The sequence below is a fragment of the Larimichthys crocea genome, chromosome XVI (assembly GCF_000972845.2).
Source record: "Larimichthys crocea isolate SSNF chromosome XVI, L_crocea_2.0, whole genome shotgun sequence".
Taxonomy (NCBI): Eukaryota; Metazoa; Chordata; class Actinopteri; family Sciaenidae; genus Larimichthys; species Larimichthys crocea.
Window position 1 is genome coordinate 23,574,783 of NC_040026.1, and position 16,990 is coordinate 23,591,772.

Consider the following 16,990-nt stretch of genomic DNA (forward strand, 5'->3'; position numbering starts at 1 on the left):
GTTTCACAGTTTTAAATAAATCACAAACAAATTTCCAGAAAATCTGCTAAAGAAAATGCAAATAATCCAGATTTTCTACTTTTGTCATGCAAATATTAAGGTTAGTTATGATGCATCGGAATAAACTGTTGATGGAACAAGTACATGGCACAAGGTGGAACTTCAGTGGACGTTGCTTCATGTTCGTCCTGATTTATGTTTCCATTGTATTTTTGTTGACTTCTGCAATATTTAGACTTTTTAAATTTTATGATTTCCACTTAACAGATTGGAAATATGTAAAAACAGGTTGAAAACACTTGCTGGTCACAGCGAACCGAATGGCTTCATCTATTGCAGACGTACGTTCTAGGTTATTTAGCCGGTTTGCAGTTGGGTAAAATTTACAGGACAGCCCACACAAATGATTGAAAACACTAAATGTGGTGATTCCCTTGAATGAACTGATTTAAACATCGTACTTAGTAGAAACAAGTTGTGAACCTGATAGAGCAGGACAATAAAAAGTCTTCCAGTGCTTATGAGGTCGAAATGTTCTGGAGCGAGTGCCCGCTCGGGTATTTAACTTTTTAGCACCTCGGCATTGGCTTCACTTTACACTCACGGAGGTTGCAGCTGCTTGTGAGCAAACAGTTTATTATTTACACATCCATGAGAAACAGAGCAACATAAGCACTTGTTGGAGTCGTGTTTCTGGACTCCTGATGGAGTGAGCTCCATATTCACTCTCTTTTAGTTTGTGTTGTTTGTTTGGTGCTGGGCAGGAAGAGATTTTCAGACGTTTTTTACCTTAAACCAAAACAATTCACTAAAAAAGGCTAAAACCTGAGGAAGCCACCGTCACTATAAGAAGATATCAAGTATAGATTATATATCGCTATGGTGCCCATTACCCAGACAGACCGGATTATGTTTCTGTTTAGTTTTACAAACATGTTGTAGCCTTTGTTCTTTACAGTGCACTGTATAAAGAGTCAAAGTTTTATATGATTTAAAAAGTTCACTGTTCTTTAAATATTAAAACTGAGTCGTAGGTATACGCGTCTCTACGTCCCACAGTAACAGGATGGATGGAGGCCGACAAGTGTACATACGGCACAGCTACACGTCATTCGAGTACTGATGCCTGTTTGTCTCAATCAGTGTGTTCTCGTTCTGGGATTCATAATGAGGCAATAAACTATCTTAATGTTCTCCAGAGGATATTTTCCTCCCCAGTTACGAACAGCAGACCATCGTCAGCAGAGACGTGACAGGCTGCTTATAATCCAGACGCAGAGGCCAGCCAGCAACTCAACACAGCAAACTTAGTTCTCATCACATGATATAATTATAAAGTTCATGTCTTTATGACATTGGGATTACTGGAACGAGGAATCTGGAAGTTGTGATTTAACTGGAACAAGACTTTAACAGTACCATGAATTCGTTATCAAGATATTAATTAATAATACAAATTATAAGAAATAGCTTAGCATTTTAAATATGCATAGTCAAGTTCTGGCAGAGATACCATATTAATCTTTTGACATCAATGAAAAGAACAGCATCCCTTTAAATGAAGGTTAAATGAATGGATGAAAATCTGTTTCTGCATTGAATATGAATAATCTGAATATCGGCAAAGACTGAGTGCTCTAATAAACCACCTGTAACGACACCCACTGTCCATCAAAGCGTCCAGCTCTTAATCCTGCATAACTTTAAGCTTAATATAACTGAACAGGTGAGTTGTATTAAATTCACCCTCAGTAACAGTTGTATGAACGGGGAAATTAGCTACAGAGACCAAAACTGTTTTTTGTACCAGGCTGTAAACATGTAACATGTAACAAACTTTCATATTAATCTACGTCTTTATCTACTTTCCTCTCGTTTCTGTCACAGACTTTATCGAGTATATCAGTGTTTCCGCTGCACTGCAGTATTTGGACTAATGTGTCGTATAACAACGTGTTTAGGCATTACCACAAACGAAATGATGAAAGACTTGTGGTCCCAGTGCCACAATAAGCTGTTAAGCCTTCACAACCGCTCCATGTTCCTTTACCCGTCTATACCAGCTTGCATGGAAAACATAGCTGCTGTTTAGTTACACATGCTCCCTGCAGAATTTGAGGCTCTGGCTCCCGGCCCGAGCTGGTGCTTGGAGAAAACTTTATCATGAGGCTCCGAGATGTTTATTTCGATGCGTCACCACTAACCTTAACAAAAGTAGATATTAATCTGGATTATTTGCATTTTCTTTAGCAGATTTTCTGGAAATTTGTTTGTGATTTATTTAAAACTGTGAAACTGTGCAGTGTAACCACCATCCCCTGATTTTACAGCTGGTCAAGCAGCTCCTTTCCTTCTCTACTCCCTCGATGTTTCTGCTGTTATAAAACGCAACAAAAATATTAAGTAAAAAGACAAGACTTTCCGTGTATTACTTCAGTGCGCTGCAAAGTGTGTTAGAGAGGGTTGTGAAGCCAAAGCTTCAGAAGACTGCTGCTCTATTGTGGTGGTAATGGGAAACATATCACAAGGTTTAATCAAAATAAGCTGAACTGGGGAGAAAGAGAGGGAGGGGAGAGTTGAGAGGGAATAATTGAGAGAAAGGAAGAATCAGCGACAATTGACAAGAGTTACTGAGGAAGATAAATGGAGCAACGAAAAGCTCGAAAACGAGACGGACAGAAATGAAAATACAGAAAGAAAGAAACTAAGCGATGCTGAAGGAGTGAGGGGAGTCTACCTGTGGGAGGAGAGAGGACTATCAAGAGGTGTCATGGGGATGCAAAGCCCCTCTCATTATTTTCCAGTCCAGCAGGCAGCTGATTTCTGTTTTAGCTACAGGAGCTACCGTAGTTCAGCACCACTCCAGCGTTTCGTCTTCAACATATGGCACCGTCTTAAATAATCACATTGTACTGTGTGCTATGCAGAGCCTTGACTTTATCCAGCTTCGAATAAGTCAAGACTGTCTAAAATGCATCATTAAATCTGTGTTTAACTATATTTTTAAAAACTCTTTTACTTGGTGTGTCTGGATTTGGCCTCATACAGACACATGTTACCTCCGCCAATGAACTGCCCTAGCTCTGCCACCTATACTCCAATCCAAATCCAAACTTTTCTGTTGTTCCCCGTTGGTGGAACGTCCTCTCTGAAGACCTCCAGCTCTTCAGAGAGGACCTCCTCTCCAACACTACCAACAACTGGACATGATAGAGGAACATTTCACCCAAAACTACAAAATGTCAACCTGCCAAAGTCATCAAGGTTAATCCTCTGTGCACCATGAACCACGGCAATCCAACCAGTAGTTGTTGAGATATTTTAGTTTGGACCAAAGACAGACATTGTCATCCATCGAGCTCAAACATACACCACCTGCTGCTGTGCAGTCTAGTAAAACACGAATATCCGATTCTTCAAGAGGCGATCACTCTTTTTTTCTCATGCAACACAATGATTTATTGTATTTGAGTGAAAATAAACCACTTTAAACCCAGAGACAAGGGAAGGAAAGAGGCACAGAAGGAGAGATGTGATGGAGGCACAATGGTCGCTATGGTGCTGATGGCAAAATGGTGACAGTGGAAGTGCTGAGTCTGGGACAATGTGTGAGATATGCGGTATGTTTGTGTGCTGTACCAAATGAGCTCCACGGAGAAAAATGAAGGATTTCTCTGGCTCAGTCCTAATGCGTTTACAGCGCACACAATCACAGATACCAGACACACAAAAGGGGAAATGGGAAAACATAAAAATAAGTGGAAGGAAATGAGGGATACAAGGATGGAGGGGGAGGAATGGCAATCATTTTGTGGGAGGAAATGATGGAGCGATAACAGAGAAAAGGGTGGAGAGGAAAAAAACAAGAAAGACAAGGAGGAGGTACCGGAGCCAGCTGTCCACGACTTCATGTTTACTTCAAGGAAATTTACATTTTACAAAACTAAAATTAAAACTAGCTCTCCCATAGAGAGAGCCAACACCAACTAACTGTCAAGTAGCTGTTGTGTAGCTAACTGAACCGACTGACAAAACTAGCTAATATTACATGAGAGGGCGAGTAATTAATTACAGCATCCGCTCCACGTACGAAGGCTCAGTCCTTGCTGCAGCCGCCCAGAGTTTGAATCCGACCTGTGGCCCTTTGCTGCATGTCATCCTACCATTTATATGTGTGGTATTTCTTCAGTTTAGTGTTTATATGTGTGGTATTGTCTTCAGTTTAGTGCTTATATGTGTGTTATTTATTCAGTTTAGTGTTTATCTGTGTGTTATCTATTCAGTTTAGTGTTTATATGTGTGGTATTTCTTCAGTTTAGTGTTTATATGTGTGGTATTTCTTCAGTTAAGTGTTTATATGTGTGGTATTTATTCAGTTTAGTGTTTATATGTGTGGTATTTCTTCAGTTTAGTGTTTATATGTGTGTTATTCCTTCAGTTTAGTGCTTATATGTGTTATTTCTTCAGTTTAGTGCTTATATGTGTGGTATTTATTCAGTTTAGTGTTAATATGTGTGTTATTTATTCCGTTTAGTGTTTATATGTGTGGTATTTATTCAGTTTAGTGCTTATATGTGTGTTATTTCATCAGTTTAGTGCTTATAAGTGTGTTATTTCTTCAGTTTAGTGTTTATATGTGTGGTATTTTTTCAGTTTAGTGTTTATATGTGTGGTATTTATTCAGTTCACTGTTTATATGTGTGGTATTTATTCAGTTTTTAATCTAGCACACAATAGCACAACACATAGCTCAATAGAATATACATATACTGTGTCCTAAGTAAATAACCAGCAAGGTTTATTAGGCTGTGCCATATGAAATGTCCCTGTCACACTAAACTACATGAATACTAATGAACACACACATTTCTGTGTGCTCGTTAAGTATAAATCATCGCAGTTACTCAGTTTAATTCATCACTCAGCTGCCTAAAAACTGTTATTTGTTATTTTGTGATAACTCCTGAGGAGTGACTTCCTGTTTACATAGCTAGTTACTATTTACATTATCAGACCATGTTTACATAATACTAAGATCTTTACTATGTAGAACATTCGGTAAAACTTGGAAGATATCAGCTTGATTGAAGTGACTAATCAAACTTCATGTTTCTGTACAGACGTCATCGTCTCTTAAAGGTACAGCGTGTATGATTTAGTGACACCTAGAGGTGAGACTGTAGATTGCAATCAGATATAAAATGCTAATTTTAATCTAATAAAAACGTAATAATTCGTTTTTAGGTGTTCATATATATCACTGAAATCATAGTTATGCATGTTATATTCCATTTCTGCTAATAGATCAGCCTAAAAGTTACAAACTGAACCTTTAAAATGTATCTGCGCTACAAAGGGACCTCTTCATGGCCAAGAAACACAAATAAAACAGCCAATAATTCTTTAAATGTACACATAGAGGCGTGCTTTTTTTTAGAGAGATTTGTGAATAGCTGATGCAACACAGTGCAGGAGAACAGAAGAAAGTGAAGACGAGGACAGAGAGCCGAGATGTCGGGTCAGGAGTGGGAAGGCAGAGAAGGAGAGAGAGAGAGGGAGCAGAACTGGGTGGAGGTGAAAGAGTGTAGATAAAGGTGGCCGGCGATGGAGATTAAACTGCAGAGCCGAGATGAGAGTGGGCAGGAGGAACATTTAGAGAATGAGAGAGGAAAGAGAGTGCAGCTCGGGGTTAAGGAAAGAGGAGACGGCGATTAAAAAGGCCGTTCCTGCATCTGTTAATAAAACAGCTAATGCACCGACGTCTCTTTGTCACTCTGCCTCGCTCGGCTCGCGGTCACATGGCCTCGACGCTGATACTATCTGCCCTTTGATAACACGCGGCTTTTCATTCCCGTCATCGCACCCTCTCTCTCTCCCTCTCTTTCTCCCTCATGCATTATAAATACCCCATTACAACTTGTTGACTTGACTCCGGGGGCCCTGTGGCATGTTGACGGACCACTCTGCAGACAAAACTAATCAGCTGCATCATCATTAGGGCGCAGCGACGGACAGGCAGCGCCGCACTGATTGGGTTATTTCGCCACATCATGTGGCCCCGGGGCCTCCGTCTGAACCCTGTCTGATGGCTCAACATCTATCGCGACCAAACTCAACCGGGTTAAGGTAATAGCCCTAATCTAATGCCGTTGGAAGTCACGCACAGATACCCTAAGGGTGGTTACGTCTCCAGATCACATAACAATTAGTCTTCTATCCCTGCCGCTGTAGCTGGAGTGTACCGGGAAGTAGCGGGCCCGAACAGGCCTCTGATTGGAGGCCTCTGGAGAAGAAGCGAACGCCAGCTGGCAGCGAGCGCAGGCCAGACAGCCAGCCAGGCTCAGCCAGTCGCACAGATCTGAGGGACAATACAATGCTGGCACACACAGTCTGCTCGCTCTCATTTTGGATGTGTGTCTGTGCATGACAGCATGTGAACGCATGTGTGTGTGTGTGCTATTTTAGACTTGAAAGTCGCTTACTTTAAGCAGATCCTTGTGGAAATCTTGGCCGCCGTTCAGTCCTTCCAGGTTGCCAATGAACTGCGTACACGACATCCTTTTGCCGATGTTCTGAACAAAAAACAAAACAAAAATAAAAATGTACTTTTGTTTCACACCCGCGCTCACACGCTCTTTTTATTTAACATGATCTCCCTCCTTGATTTGTTTTTTTTTTCAATTAACTCTTTTAATTAATTTTAAGGAAGGAAGCACCTTCCTCTAATAAAAGTTCTACGAACGGCGAAGACAGACTGAAGACTCTTTGACTCTTTAATTGAATTAACGATGAATGAATACAGTCCAGTTAATCTGGTAATCTTTAAACATGTGATCACAACAGGAAAGATTTGAATAAAACATGAATGATGATGATTTATATGAAATAATTTGTCCGTATTATCCTGAAATGATTAGTCAACAGGGGGCAGAGATCAAACCTCAGATGTCTGCTGAGATCACCGATTATTGAAACTTATTTATACTTTAATACTTCAATTTACATTAGTTCAATTTTTAGATGAATGATTTAAAGTTTCCACTCCTTTGCAACCCTGGCAACATTGCAGATTCTGTGCATCTGTGGCGTCTTAAAGGTAAGATAATGAAAACACATTACATTCATTACTTTAAGTAATAATTTTAGGCCACTTGGGGGCAGCAGAAACAAGCTATGACCATCATCCATCCATAAAATCTGAAGTTTTGGTTTGGTTTGGTTAAAACAGGCAATCTGAATTCAATATAACAAACTAACTATGATGAGGTTGGTAGGGATGATGCTCACAGTCGCAACAAAGGTCAAACTTACAGTAACATTTGTTGAAACTTTCCTCATCTATTCTTCCATACAGGAGCTGATCCCCTCTCCAGTCACCTCTATAGCCACTTTAATTAATCATTCATCCGCAGAGCTGTACTATCACTGAGCAGAGCCGCCAATGGCCCAGATTTACAAAGGAAGGCTCTTGACTGTAAAAGTAGCAGATTAATGATGGTGAAAGAAGCTCAGCAGGCAGACCTGCAGAGCCAGATCAGCTGGCGATCAGGCGGCGTCTTATATTCCCAAAAGTTAATCAAAAAAAAAAAAAAAGCTCTCAAAACTTTGTCTTTTATTTGTTTATGCATTGCCTGATTGAAGATGAACACCTCCACACACACATACAGGTACAGAAAAACATGTTCAGACACTTGTTAATGCTCACCTGACCGTGCAGATCAGTGTTCAACAGCATGAGGGCACAGGTGAGAGTGTGAACTGCATCTAAAGGATGGAAGCAGTGAGTTAGCATCAGCATCTGTCTGCAAAACGAGACGCCCTCACTTAGAGGCAAAACTTACAGACACTTAAATGCAATGTACGTCAACAAGAGATAAAGATAAAACACGTAAAACACTTTGACCCTAACCCTAATGCTTTTAATGAGCTTAATTGAATTTAAAGTAATGCCATTAGCTTTAATTAGCCTCGCATTTATGGCACAAAACTGTTTAAACAAAATGTTTGACTATCCCTTGACCATAAAGTAAATAAATCCATGCTAATTTAATGTGTATACGCTTAAGTCAATAATTTAATTATCGTAAAATAGCTTAAAGAGATTTAGTATACCGTTACGTTAGCTAACTAGCGAGCTAACGTAAGACGGATACCTCCCTGATGGATAAAAATCATCTTTCAAGATGTCGCAATGATACTAAAATTATTATTTTGGGCTTTTTAGTTATTAAATTACCTATATTATCTATAAATATATAACTTTTAAGTTTGTTTGAGATACTTGAGATACCATTTTAGCTTTAATTAGACTAGCACTGCAGATATAATACAAAGACAATTAATTAATTATCAAAAAAATTAAACAAAATGTTGAAGTAATTATATCCATGTTAATTTGTAGTAAACAGTAGTAAACAGATCTGGAATGTAAGTCCTCCCTGATGGATAAAAGTCTTTTAAGATGTGTGACATGATTATTTTTGGGATTTTGTTATTAAATTAAACTCAAACTGTTACAATTTGTATTATTTTAAGTATAAGTTTGTTCACCTGCTGAACTGACATTATTAACTTTTATCTCTGTTTTTGGTCTCCACCACTTAATGCATATGTATCCTGCATTTCTTCTGCGTTTTTTCATTGCTGGTGCTGAACCACTCTGCAGCACTCACCCTCTGATGGCATGACTCTTGGGTTGCAGTCCAAGTAACGCTTAGAAAAGTGTGACAGCACCCTCTCCCTCTCCTGAGTCTCCCCCATCAGGGCAAACTGTCTGAGGAAAGTCCTGCAGCCACAAAGACAGGCACAGACAGCAGCAGGTCTTTAACAAAGAACTTAACATCACAACTTAAATATGCATTATAATCATCCCAAAATATAACTATTGGTACTATAACTTAAAGGATACTTCGTGTTCATGACTGGTGTCGACCATTCAAATAAAGTGTTTGAGATAGAAAGTACATTTATTCAAACACTTTTGAGGTACATTTTACGGCACTTTATACTTCAACTTCGACGACATGTCAGAGGGTAATTTTTATACTTTTCACTACATTTCTTTTATCAACTTGCAACTAATCAAAAAATATGATGCATCCTTCCAGAATAAACAATCGAACATGATATAGAATATTTCAAACTAGCTCCACTGCTTAAAATATTAATGCATCAATAATAACGATGATAATTCAGTGGTATAATGCTGACAATATCTCTGTACTTGTACTTGTAATGGATTACACTGTAGTATCACTGCTTTTTTACTTAATTAACACATGTCAGTGATTACTCAGTGTTAATTATGAACTGAAGATCTGATCTTAAAACACAAAGCAGTGGCTGTTTCTTCAGTTGCTCCCCATTTGAATGTGACGGTGAGTGGAAAGTCTGTACAGATAAAAATAAAAGGGAAACAACACACACTGAGTGCACACGATCACTTACTGTAGATACAAACAGTCTAACTGTAAGGCCGGAGCTGCCCTCTAGAGAGCAGTGTTTGACACACCAACACAGATGGAGTCAAAACATCTGGAGCTTTTTCATTGAATTCAAATCAATAATGTGAGGGGCAGATAACATACATATGAGATATTTCACTGTCTCGTCTTCATGTATTTAAATACTGTGTGTTCTCACCGCAGTGCTTGGTCAAGACCGAGGCCTGTGAAGTTGAAGAAACTCAGATACTCTTCTGCTACCATACGGCTGAACTCATTACTGCAGACAGACATGAAATAGCATATGAGGAGGGATTATAAAAAGAACAAAAAGAATCTCCAGTGACCCATAAATGCACAAAATGTCAATCAAAACGTTCAGATGCAAGCTCAGTTTGTGCTGTCGGTCAGTCAGTCAGTCAGTCAGTCAGCTGGAGATGCAGACCAGAAAAAAAAACAAAGAAGAGTGGATTCACGGGGTGCACATGTCAGAAAGTGAGGAAACCCTTTAATCCCAAATTCTTTCTCATCAGCACGAGCAGGCAGCTGACGGGCCGATCGAGCCGCGCTGCGCCGGAGGAATGCAGATCGACTAACACTCTGCACCTTTGTAGGCAAAATTTAAACTGACACACAGTAAATGTGCAGGAAACTGAATGTGCAGTATGTGGCAGTAGATTAACGCTCATTAATTAAACATGAGATGCAGCAGAAAGGAGCTACGCTACAGCTTTATAGTGCATAACATGTTGGTTAAGAGGAGTGCTTCTTTTTTCTGGGGGTATTAATACTCGACATAGATGTGCTTGTGGTAGTAGAAGTACATGCAACAGGAGCAGACGTCATTGTTTTAGACCTGTTATTAAAAAACAATGATCAAATGACACACCAGTGGAAGTAACAACAACATTTCTTCATGTTTTTGCTGCTTTGGTGCATGTCAAAGAACAAAGAACCTGTTGAGACATTGTTAACAGTTGGCTGTGTAGCAATGACAGTATAAAGAATGGACAGTGTATGCGTGATGTCACTCACAGGTTTCCAAAACGCCAGTTTGAAGCTCAAAATATCTGTCTCTGCCTCCCAGCTAATCTAGAAATCGGCAAAAATGTGGACCACCTGTCAATCAAAGCGTCCACGCTCTTAATCCTGCATAACTTTAAGCCTTAATATAATGTGAACAGGTGAGTTGTATATAAATTCACCCTCAGTACAGTTGTCATGAACGGGGAAATTAGCTACAGAGACCAAAACTGTTTTTTGTACCAGGCTGTAAACATGTTTATTTCTGCTGTGAAGTTGGACATTTGGACATGGGGACTTATGGAGACTGACTCACTTCTGGAGCCAGCCTCAGGTGGACGTTAGAGGAACTGCAGTTTTTGGCATTTCCCTTCACAGCCACTGAGGTTGCTATAAGTGTATAAGATTATATTAAATCCTTTGAGCAACCAGGCCTCAGGTCCACCAAAAATCTACGTCTAGGCCAGTTTTTAAACTAGCCAGGAGGCGGCCGGACTCCCAACATACGGCAGCCAGTATCACTGATTTTGAACTTTCTCTTCGGAAACCTGTGGGCGACCTGTGGGATGATAACTACATGAGCAGGATTATAATACGTGTGCTTGAACAGCTCACTTCTTGCTGAGGTGGCGCGCCACGTCGGACTTCCTGAAACCATCCAAGTTGAAGAGACGTTTGGCTAGACGTTTGGCGGCTGCCACGTCGGCATGGTGACTGCCGTTTGTGAGGGTTTCGCTGCTCTCCAGACCCAGCCGGTCACTCAGGTCCTGGTCCAGCTCCGAATCTGTCGCCAGGCGGGCCTTCTCCCTGCTGCTAGGGGTGAGAGCGGGGGGTCAGAGGTTGGAGAGAGGGGGCAGAAGTGGTGAATAATTAAAATCAGACACAAATAGGTGGAAAGAAAAGGATGTGGAGTGGAAAGGGTAAGACGGGAAATGAGCCAGGAGTGGAAATTACAGAGATTGGTAAATAATTGAAAAGCAAAGAGAGTAAAGATGATGGTGATATAATAATAAAACTAATAACTCCAGTATATCAATAATTTAACAATACTAATATATGATAGGTGCAGCACTGATCTGAGCTGTACAAACAGACAAGAATAATATAAAAACAGTGAAACATGGTGATTCAGAGAGAGTAAAGCGTGAAAGAAAGATCTCTTGAATAACCTAAAAGATGCACGGTGGATGGATGGAGAGGAATGCTGACAGATGGAGGGTATAATAAAGGTAGAGAGAGAGAGCAGAAAGTCCATATTTACATTTTAAAACAAGCAGAAGAGAAAATATGCAAATGTTTTTTGTATTTAAACACAACATTTGGCGTGATTATACACGTAAATAACTGCATTCCAGCTTTCTCCCTTCCTAATTAAGCGTCTTCAAAGCATCTGAGTTATTCTGTGATAATAATTTAAGCACGTTACGTCACACTCAGAACTACTTTTTCTTGAACCCGAGGTCTCCGAGTTCATTTGCTTAGAATTCGGCGTGATGGCGACATTTGTCGCTGCCGTCAGGAGCTGTGTGAGAATTCTAGTCACGCCAGCCGGCCAGAGAAAACAATGACAGTCCAACCAACTGCTGAGAGTTGTATTCAAAAAAACACTTCCTGAACAAGTGGCGCTCTCATTTGGATTTGGATTTTCTCAGCAGGAGGAACAAGCCAACAAAGCCCACAGTCCCAAAGCTTTAGCTTCCCACACTTACACATCCTTAAACTGTCAACGAGACGGGCGAAATCACACCAGAACAAACAGTAATTAATAACACAAGCTGACCGGTTAAGGAAAGCTACAAGGGTGGCTTCACAAAGTACACACAGGATAAGTCTACAGTCCATTTCTTTTGACCTGACAGGGTCAATTTATCCTGACAGGGATATGAATGTCTGTATCAGCGTGCAGGTGGTGCCAAAGTAAAAGTCAGAGGATCACCGGAGTTATTATTATCATCTGGGAATCATGAATGTCTAACAAGCACACGTTGAGATATTTCACTTCAACCTGCTGGTGGCACTAAATGAGAAGTCAGGTGATCACAACATTAGTCAACATTAGATGATTCAAATCTCGGACTGGGTATCGGTACTTGATACTACCTGGTAAGGTATTGGCTGAGATAACCCCAACTACTATCAAAACTTCTGCATTTGATCCTTTTTGCAAAACTATTTGGATGGTTTCTTTGTCGATTTACTGCAACGTGTGATTGTCCTACTACCACAGCAGCTACATAATGTCGAGTGCAGTGTGTTTAAAGCAGCGGTTCAGTGTTTTTAAATGCCACCAGATGGACAGCTGCACAGCTTCTTCAACACCAAGTATCAGACGAAATATCTGTACCACTTTAAGGGCACTGGCATTGGTAGGATTTATCATCTGGGAACCACAAATGTTCCAAATTTGGCACCAATCCACCAAATACATGTTGAGATATTTCACTGGACCTGCTAGTCATGAGGTCAGAATTCCTCCTTTTGAACGTTTGTGCCAAACAAACCAATTAGTTTTGAGAATTTCACAAAAAAAACACACAAATGTCAACCTTATGGGGAGATTAGAGGTAAGGTCAGGGGACAACTAAAGTCAGTAGGCTCCTCTGGGGACCATGAATGTCTGTAGAGGCCTTTGGGTTCAGGAGATGAATGGTCACACAGTTTTCTGTCATGAAACTGAGTCAACACACCTCCCGACACCCAAAATAGACTGATCTGAATCTGTCTAGATATGATATTCAAATCCACAAAGTACACGGCAGACAGGTGAGACAGGTTCCTGGGTGTGGGACGTACCTGTGGGAAGAGTGCCTGATCGACAAATACCTCTCCTCTCCAACTGCAGATGAACCGTGACAGCAGAAGACAGTCTGTGTCCTCATTACCGTCCCACGCCCGCCACCTCGCCTCAGACTCCTCGGCCGACTGGCCCCTCCTCTCCTCCGGGCCTCGCAACCTGAACGCATCACCGTCCGGTCCAGAGAGCGGATCTAACGTAGAGGAACACCTGTAGTCTCTCCAAAGAGGCCCTGCAGACTTTGACATTCCTCTGCTCTGGTTTTGAGTCTGACTGAGACTTCATGGGTCCCCCCTTTTTCTGTCCTCCACTTTCTCACTCTCCCTCTGTGTTTGCTGTCATTTGATCTTCACAGCAAGGCTCCTTCCCCCAAAGTAAAAGAGCTGTTTGTCCTGCAGTGCCTCTCCTTCTCTATCTTTTTCCCTCTGAGTCTGTTTGCTGTTGTTTCTGTTCCCTCTTTTCACTCCTCCCTCTCTCTCCCTCTCTTTCTCCCTCCCTGTTCCACTGAGTAAACTCTCACTGTCCCCTGCTGACCTTGGATTCAAAGCATGGCATGAAACTTGGCTTGTCTATTGCCTAAAAATCCTCCCCCCTTCCCCTTTTTTTTACCCTTCATTCATCTCCCCCTCGCTTTTCTTTCTATGCATCTCCAATTACACACACGCTCAGGATATACATACTTTGGGGGTTGTACAAACTCCAGTCTGCCTTGTTTCTGGTGCGAGCGTTTAGCACACCTACACAGAAAACAAGATATGAGGTGTCAGGTTGTACCTCGCAGCGATATCTGTTGGGTGTGTGCCTTTAAAGTATTCCTTCTACAACCACAACCCAGAAGACAGAACTGGTGGTGGCCCTTTTGTCAACGTCTGTGTGCATACACTTCATCGGGGGAGCCGTAATCAAAAGATTAAGCCTCCACTTCAGTTCAAGGCTGCACCACCTGTTAGCGCAGTCTCATCAAGAGGCGGCACAATGCCCGAGAGGTCCTGAGAGAATTCCTGGTGTCAGCCTCTGCTTTGACGGTATCCCACCCCCTCTCTCAGCCCGCTGGGCAGCCCTCTGCACAATGAGCCACTGTCTAATGGTGCATCTGAAAAGAGTGATGTGAGGGAAGGAAGGAAGGAAGGAGGGGGTGAAATTCCAAGTTTTATCAAAAGTATGGACAAGCCTTCAGAAATATTTGCCTCGTCGTCTCTCCCTCCTGGATTCCAACGACTCCTCGGCTGCCAAAGGAGAGCCGGTTATAAAAGTGTGATAAGATCAGTGCTAAGCAAACATTTACCTGAACACATCCAGTGTGATTCAGTTCTCGTATGTAAGAGGAAGAAAAATATGAGTTTACATAAAGACTGTGCTGTTTTTAACCCTTCGGGAAGTGTTTGTGCAATAAGATTAGATTGCTTTTTGTGACACACATATCTCTGAACCTGCTGCTCAGGACTCACCTGCATTCAACTTATTCTCTTATCAAAGAAAAAAAAAACACTTTGTTTCGACAGCACGATCCTTTTCTGCCACCTAGTGGTCAAAGCAACAAGGTGACCCGGCGCAGTCACTACATCTGCAGTGCTGTCACAGTAACTTAGGGTGACATTCACAAAGCCGGACGACCTCCGCCGCGAACACACGAGCACCACGGCAGTCAATTCTCCACCGTATCTGAGACAGGTGGCTCCAGATTTAGTTTGAATCCATCACATATCCGACAGTGAGACAGACGAATGTAAGGTTTAGGAAATAATATGCGGTGCACAACAAAAGGACGAGGGGTTGTGGATGTTGCAGGTGTGAGCCTGCAGAGAGTTAAATGGAGTCTTTGAGACTCTGACAGTGAAGGTGAGTCTCTGACTGCTGCAGCAGCAGCCATCTGCCTCTGTCTGACATTTCCTGCACACACACACACACACCGAAAAGCATGCACTTCAAGTATACAACCATCCAAAAATCAGATCCACGTGCATGCACACACTCCAACACTTGCACAGATGGATTCATATATTACACACACACACACACAGCCGGCCTGGCACGCAGCAGAGGGACCACAGGCAGCCTTCTAGTGACCTTCACTCGAAGCTGCCGGGCTCCAGAATAGCACTGCAGCAACTGCTCTGCACAAGGAGAACCACGACAGACGGAGACACTCATCCGTCTGCAGACTGACAACAGTCCATTAACGGGGCTCTGACCTCAGGAAGGAGGCAATCAAAACTACATTAATACTGAATTAGCATATAAAACTGTGATTTGTAACTGCTTACGACCTTTCAACAGTTTATCGAAGGGAAACAAGTTGACATGAGACCAGGTTAACTTTGTATTGTTCCCTGAGCCTCAATCAATATCTGCATGCTGCGCCTATTATATTAGATTACAAGGAGCAAAGACGTGCATGTGTGTGTGATATATACAGTACGATGACATTGCTAAGACTGTATCTTTGTGTGCCAGTGTTGTAGTCAAGACAGACTGAACCGAGACCGAGTCCAAGACCAGAGTGTATCAAGACTTTACTCTTTGGGTGAAGCGTGGTTGCCACTTCATTAAGCGTCACCTTGAAGTATTTACGAACCTCTGTGTGTGTTTTTTGGATGCTGCACTGAAGATGAACTTTGTGGTTTAGGAAAATGAAGATCTGGCTGATGTCTCCTCTCAGATAGTTAACAGATAAATCAGGCAATTAAGAGACATCCCCGCAGTTGTGCAGTCTGGACCGGTTTTGAACTAAAATCCAGAGTCATCTTTGTCTGATTCGAGACCGAGGCCTTTAAAAAGTGGTCTTGAGACCGGACTCAAGACCAAAACCGATCTGGAAAACTACATCACTGTTGTGTGCTTTCAAACGCTGCTCTTACCTTATTTCAGTGTCGAGTGGAGATCAACAGAAGGAATGACCCAGTGTGACCCAGATATTGACGCTGTCAGCTACTCGCTCCGCAAAGCTCCGTATCATGTATGTAAGCGAGATACTACGGGTATTAACCTGCTGCTCCAACAGCTTCCACTCTTAAGGACTCAGGATGATTCATCTTAAGGGACTATCCTTCAAATTAAAATAAACAAAATAAGACTCTCCACCAGGTGTTTGGAACGCGGCTGCAGGGATTTGTTACCATTCATTGGGTGATAAGTAGATGTAGTGCATGACAAAGATGCTGGATGAGGGATTTGTGCAAGCCAAGTTCTTGGAAATGGTCTTCCCCAAAGCTCAAGTTTGTTTTTCCAAACTTGATGAAAAGCGATCCTCCTGATCTGAACTTCTATTCCTGATTTTTCCCCATTTGGAGCCACGGTTGCAAACGTTTTTTGAAACCACTTATCACATTTGAGCTCATGTATTGTACTGTCTCATCGCTCTCGTTATCATGGCCTTTTTATGTTGCACGCCCAAAGTTCACTACCTTAGTGACTTGCTGGGTAACAGTGTGGAGCGTTTAGCAGTTATATTCCACTTGGGAGTCGGTGGAGACCAAAATAGAGCTAAAATGAACTTAGAGATATGTGAATGAAAGCTAATGTTGTTCTGTGTGTGCAGATGTGTAAATAAGCAGCTGTTTATCTTAGCTGAGCCACAGTAACAACTTTTCAAGTTGATGATTTGTCATAGTGTTTACGGCTTGTTGCACAGCCCCAAGTGGCCCAGAATAAAATCAATGAATGCAAGTTTTATTACTGTTCAGCAGTTACTATTATACCATTTATCATGGCTACGTGACATGCTGCTAAC

General features: G+C 41.6%; 1 protein-coding gene across 5 annotated transcripts in view; it reads right to left on the reverse strand.

The window, feature by feature from the left end:
- The window catches only part of LOC104928987 (PH and SEC7 domain-containing protein 1), an 81,127-nt gene that overhangs the window by 39,529 nt on the left and 24,608 nt on the right, over window positions 1–16,990 (reverse strand). For 2 of the 5 annotated variants that reach the window (XM_019275018.2, XM_019275019.2), the window contains exons 6-10: window positions 11,082–11,279; window positions 9,643–9,723; window positions 8,673–8,785; window positions 7,706–7,764; window positions 6,483–6,572 (exon numbers count right to left, since the gene is read on the reverse strand). In XM_019275018.2, the coding sequence (XP_019130563.1) occupies window positions 6,483–6,572; window positions 7,706–7,764; window positions 8,673–8,785; window positions 9,643–9,723; window positions 11,082–11,279 (541 nt within the window). Of the gene's footprint in view, window positions 1–6,482; window positions 6,573–7,705; window positions 7,765–8,672; window positions 8,786–9,642; window positions 9,724–11,081; window positions 11,280–13,259; window positions 16,988–16,990 lie in introns of those variants that run through there. The other 3 variants (XM_019275022.2, XM_019275021.2, XM_019275020.2) reach the window with 3 other exon arrangements.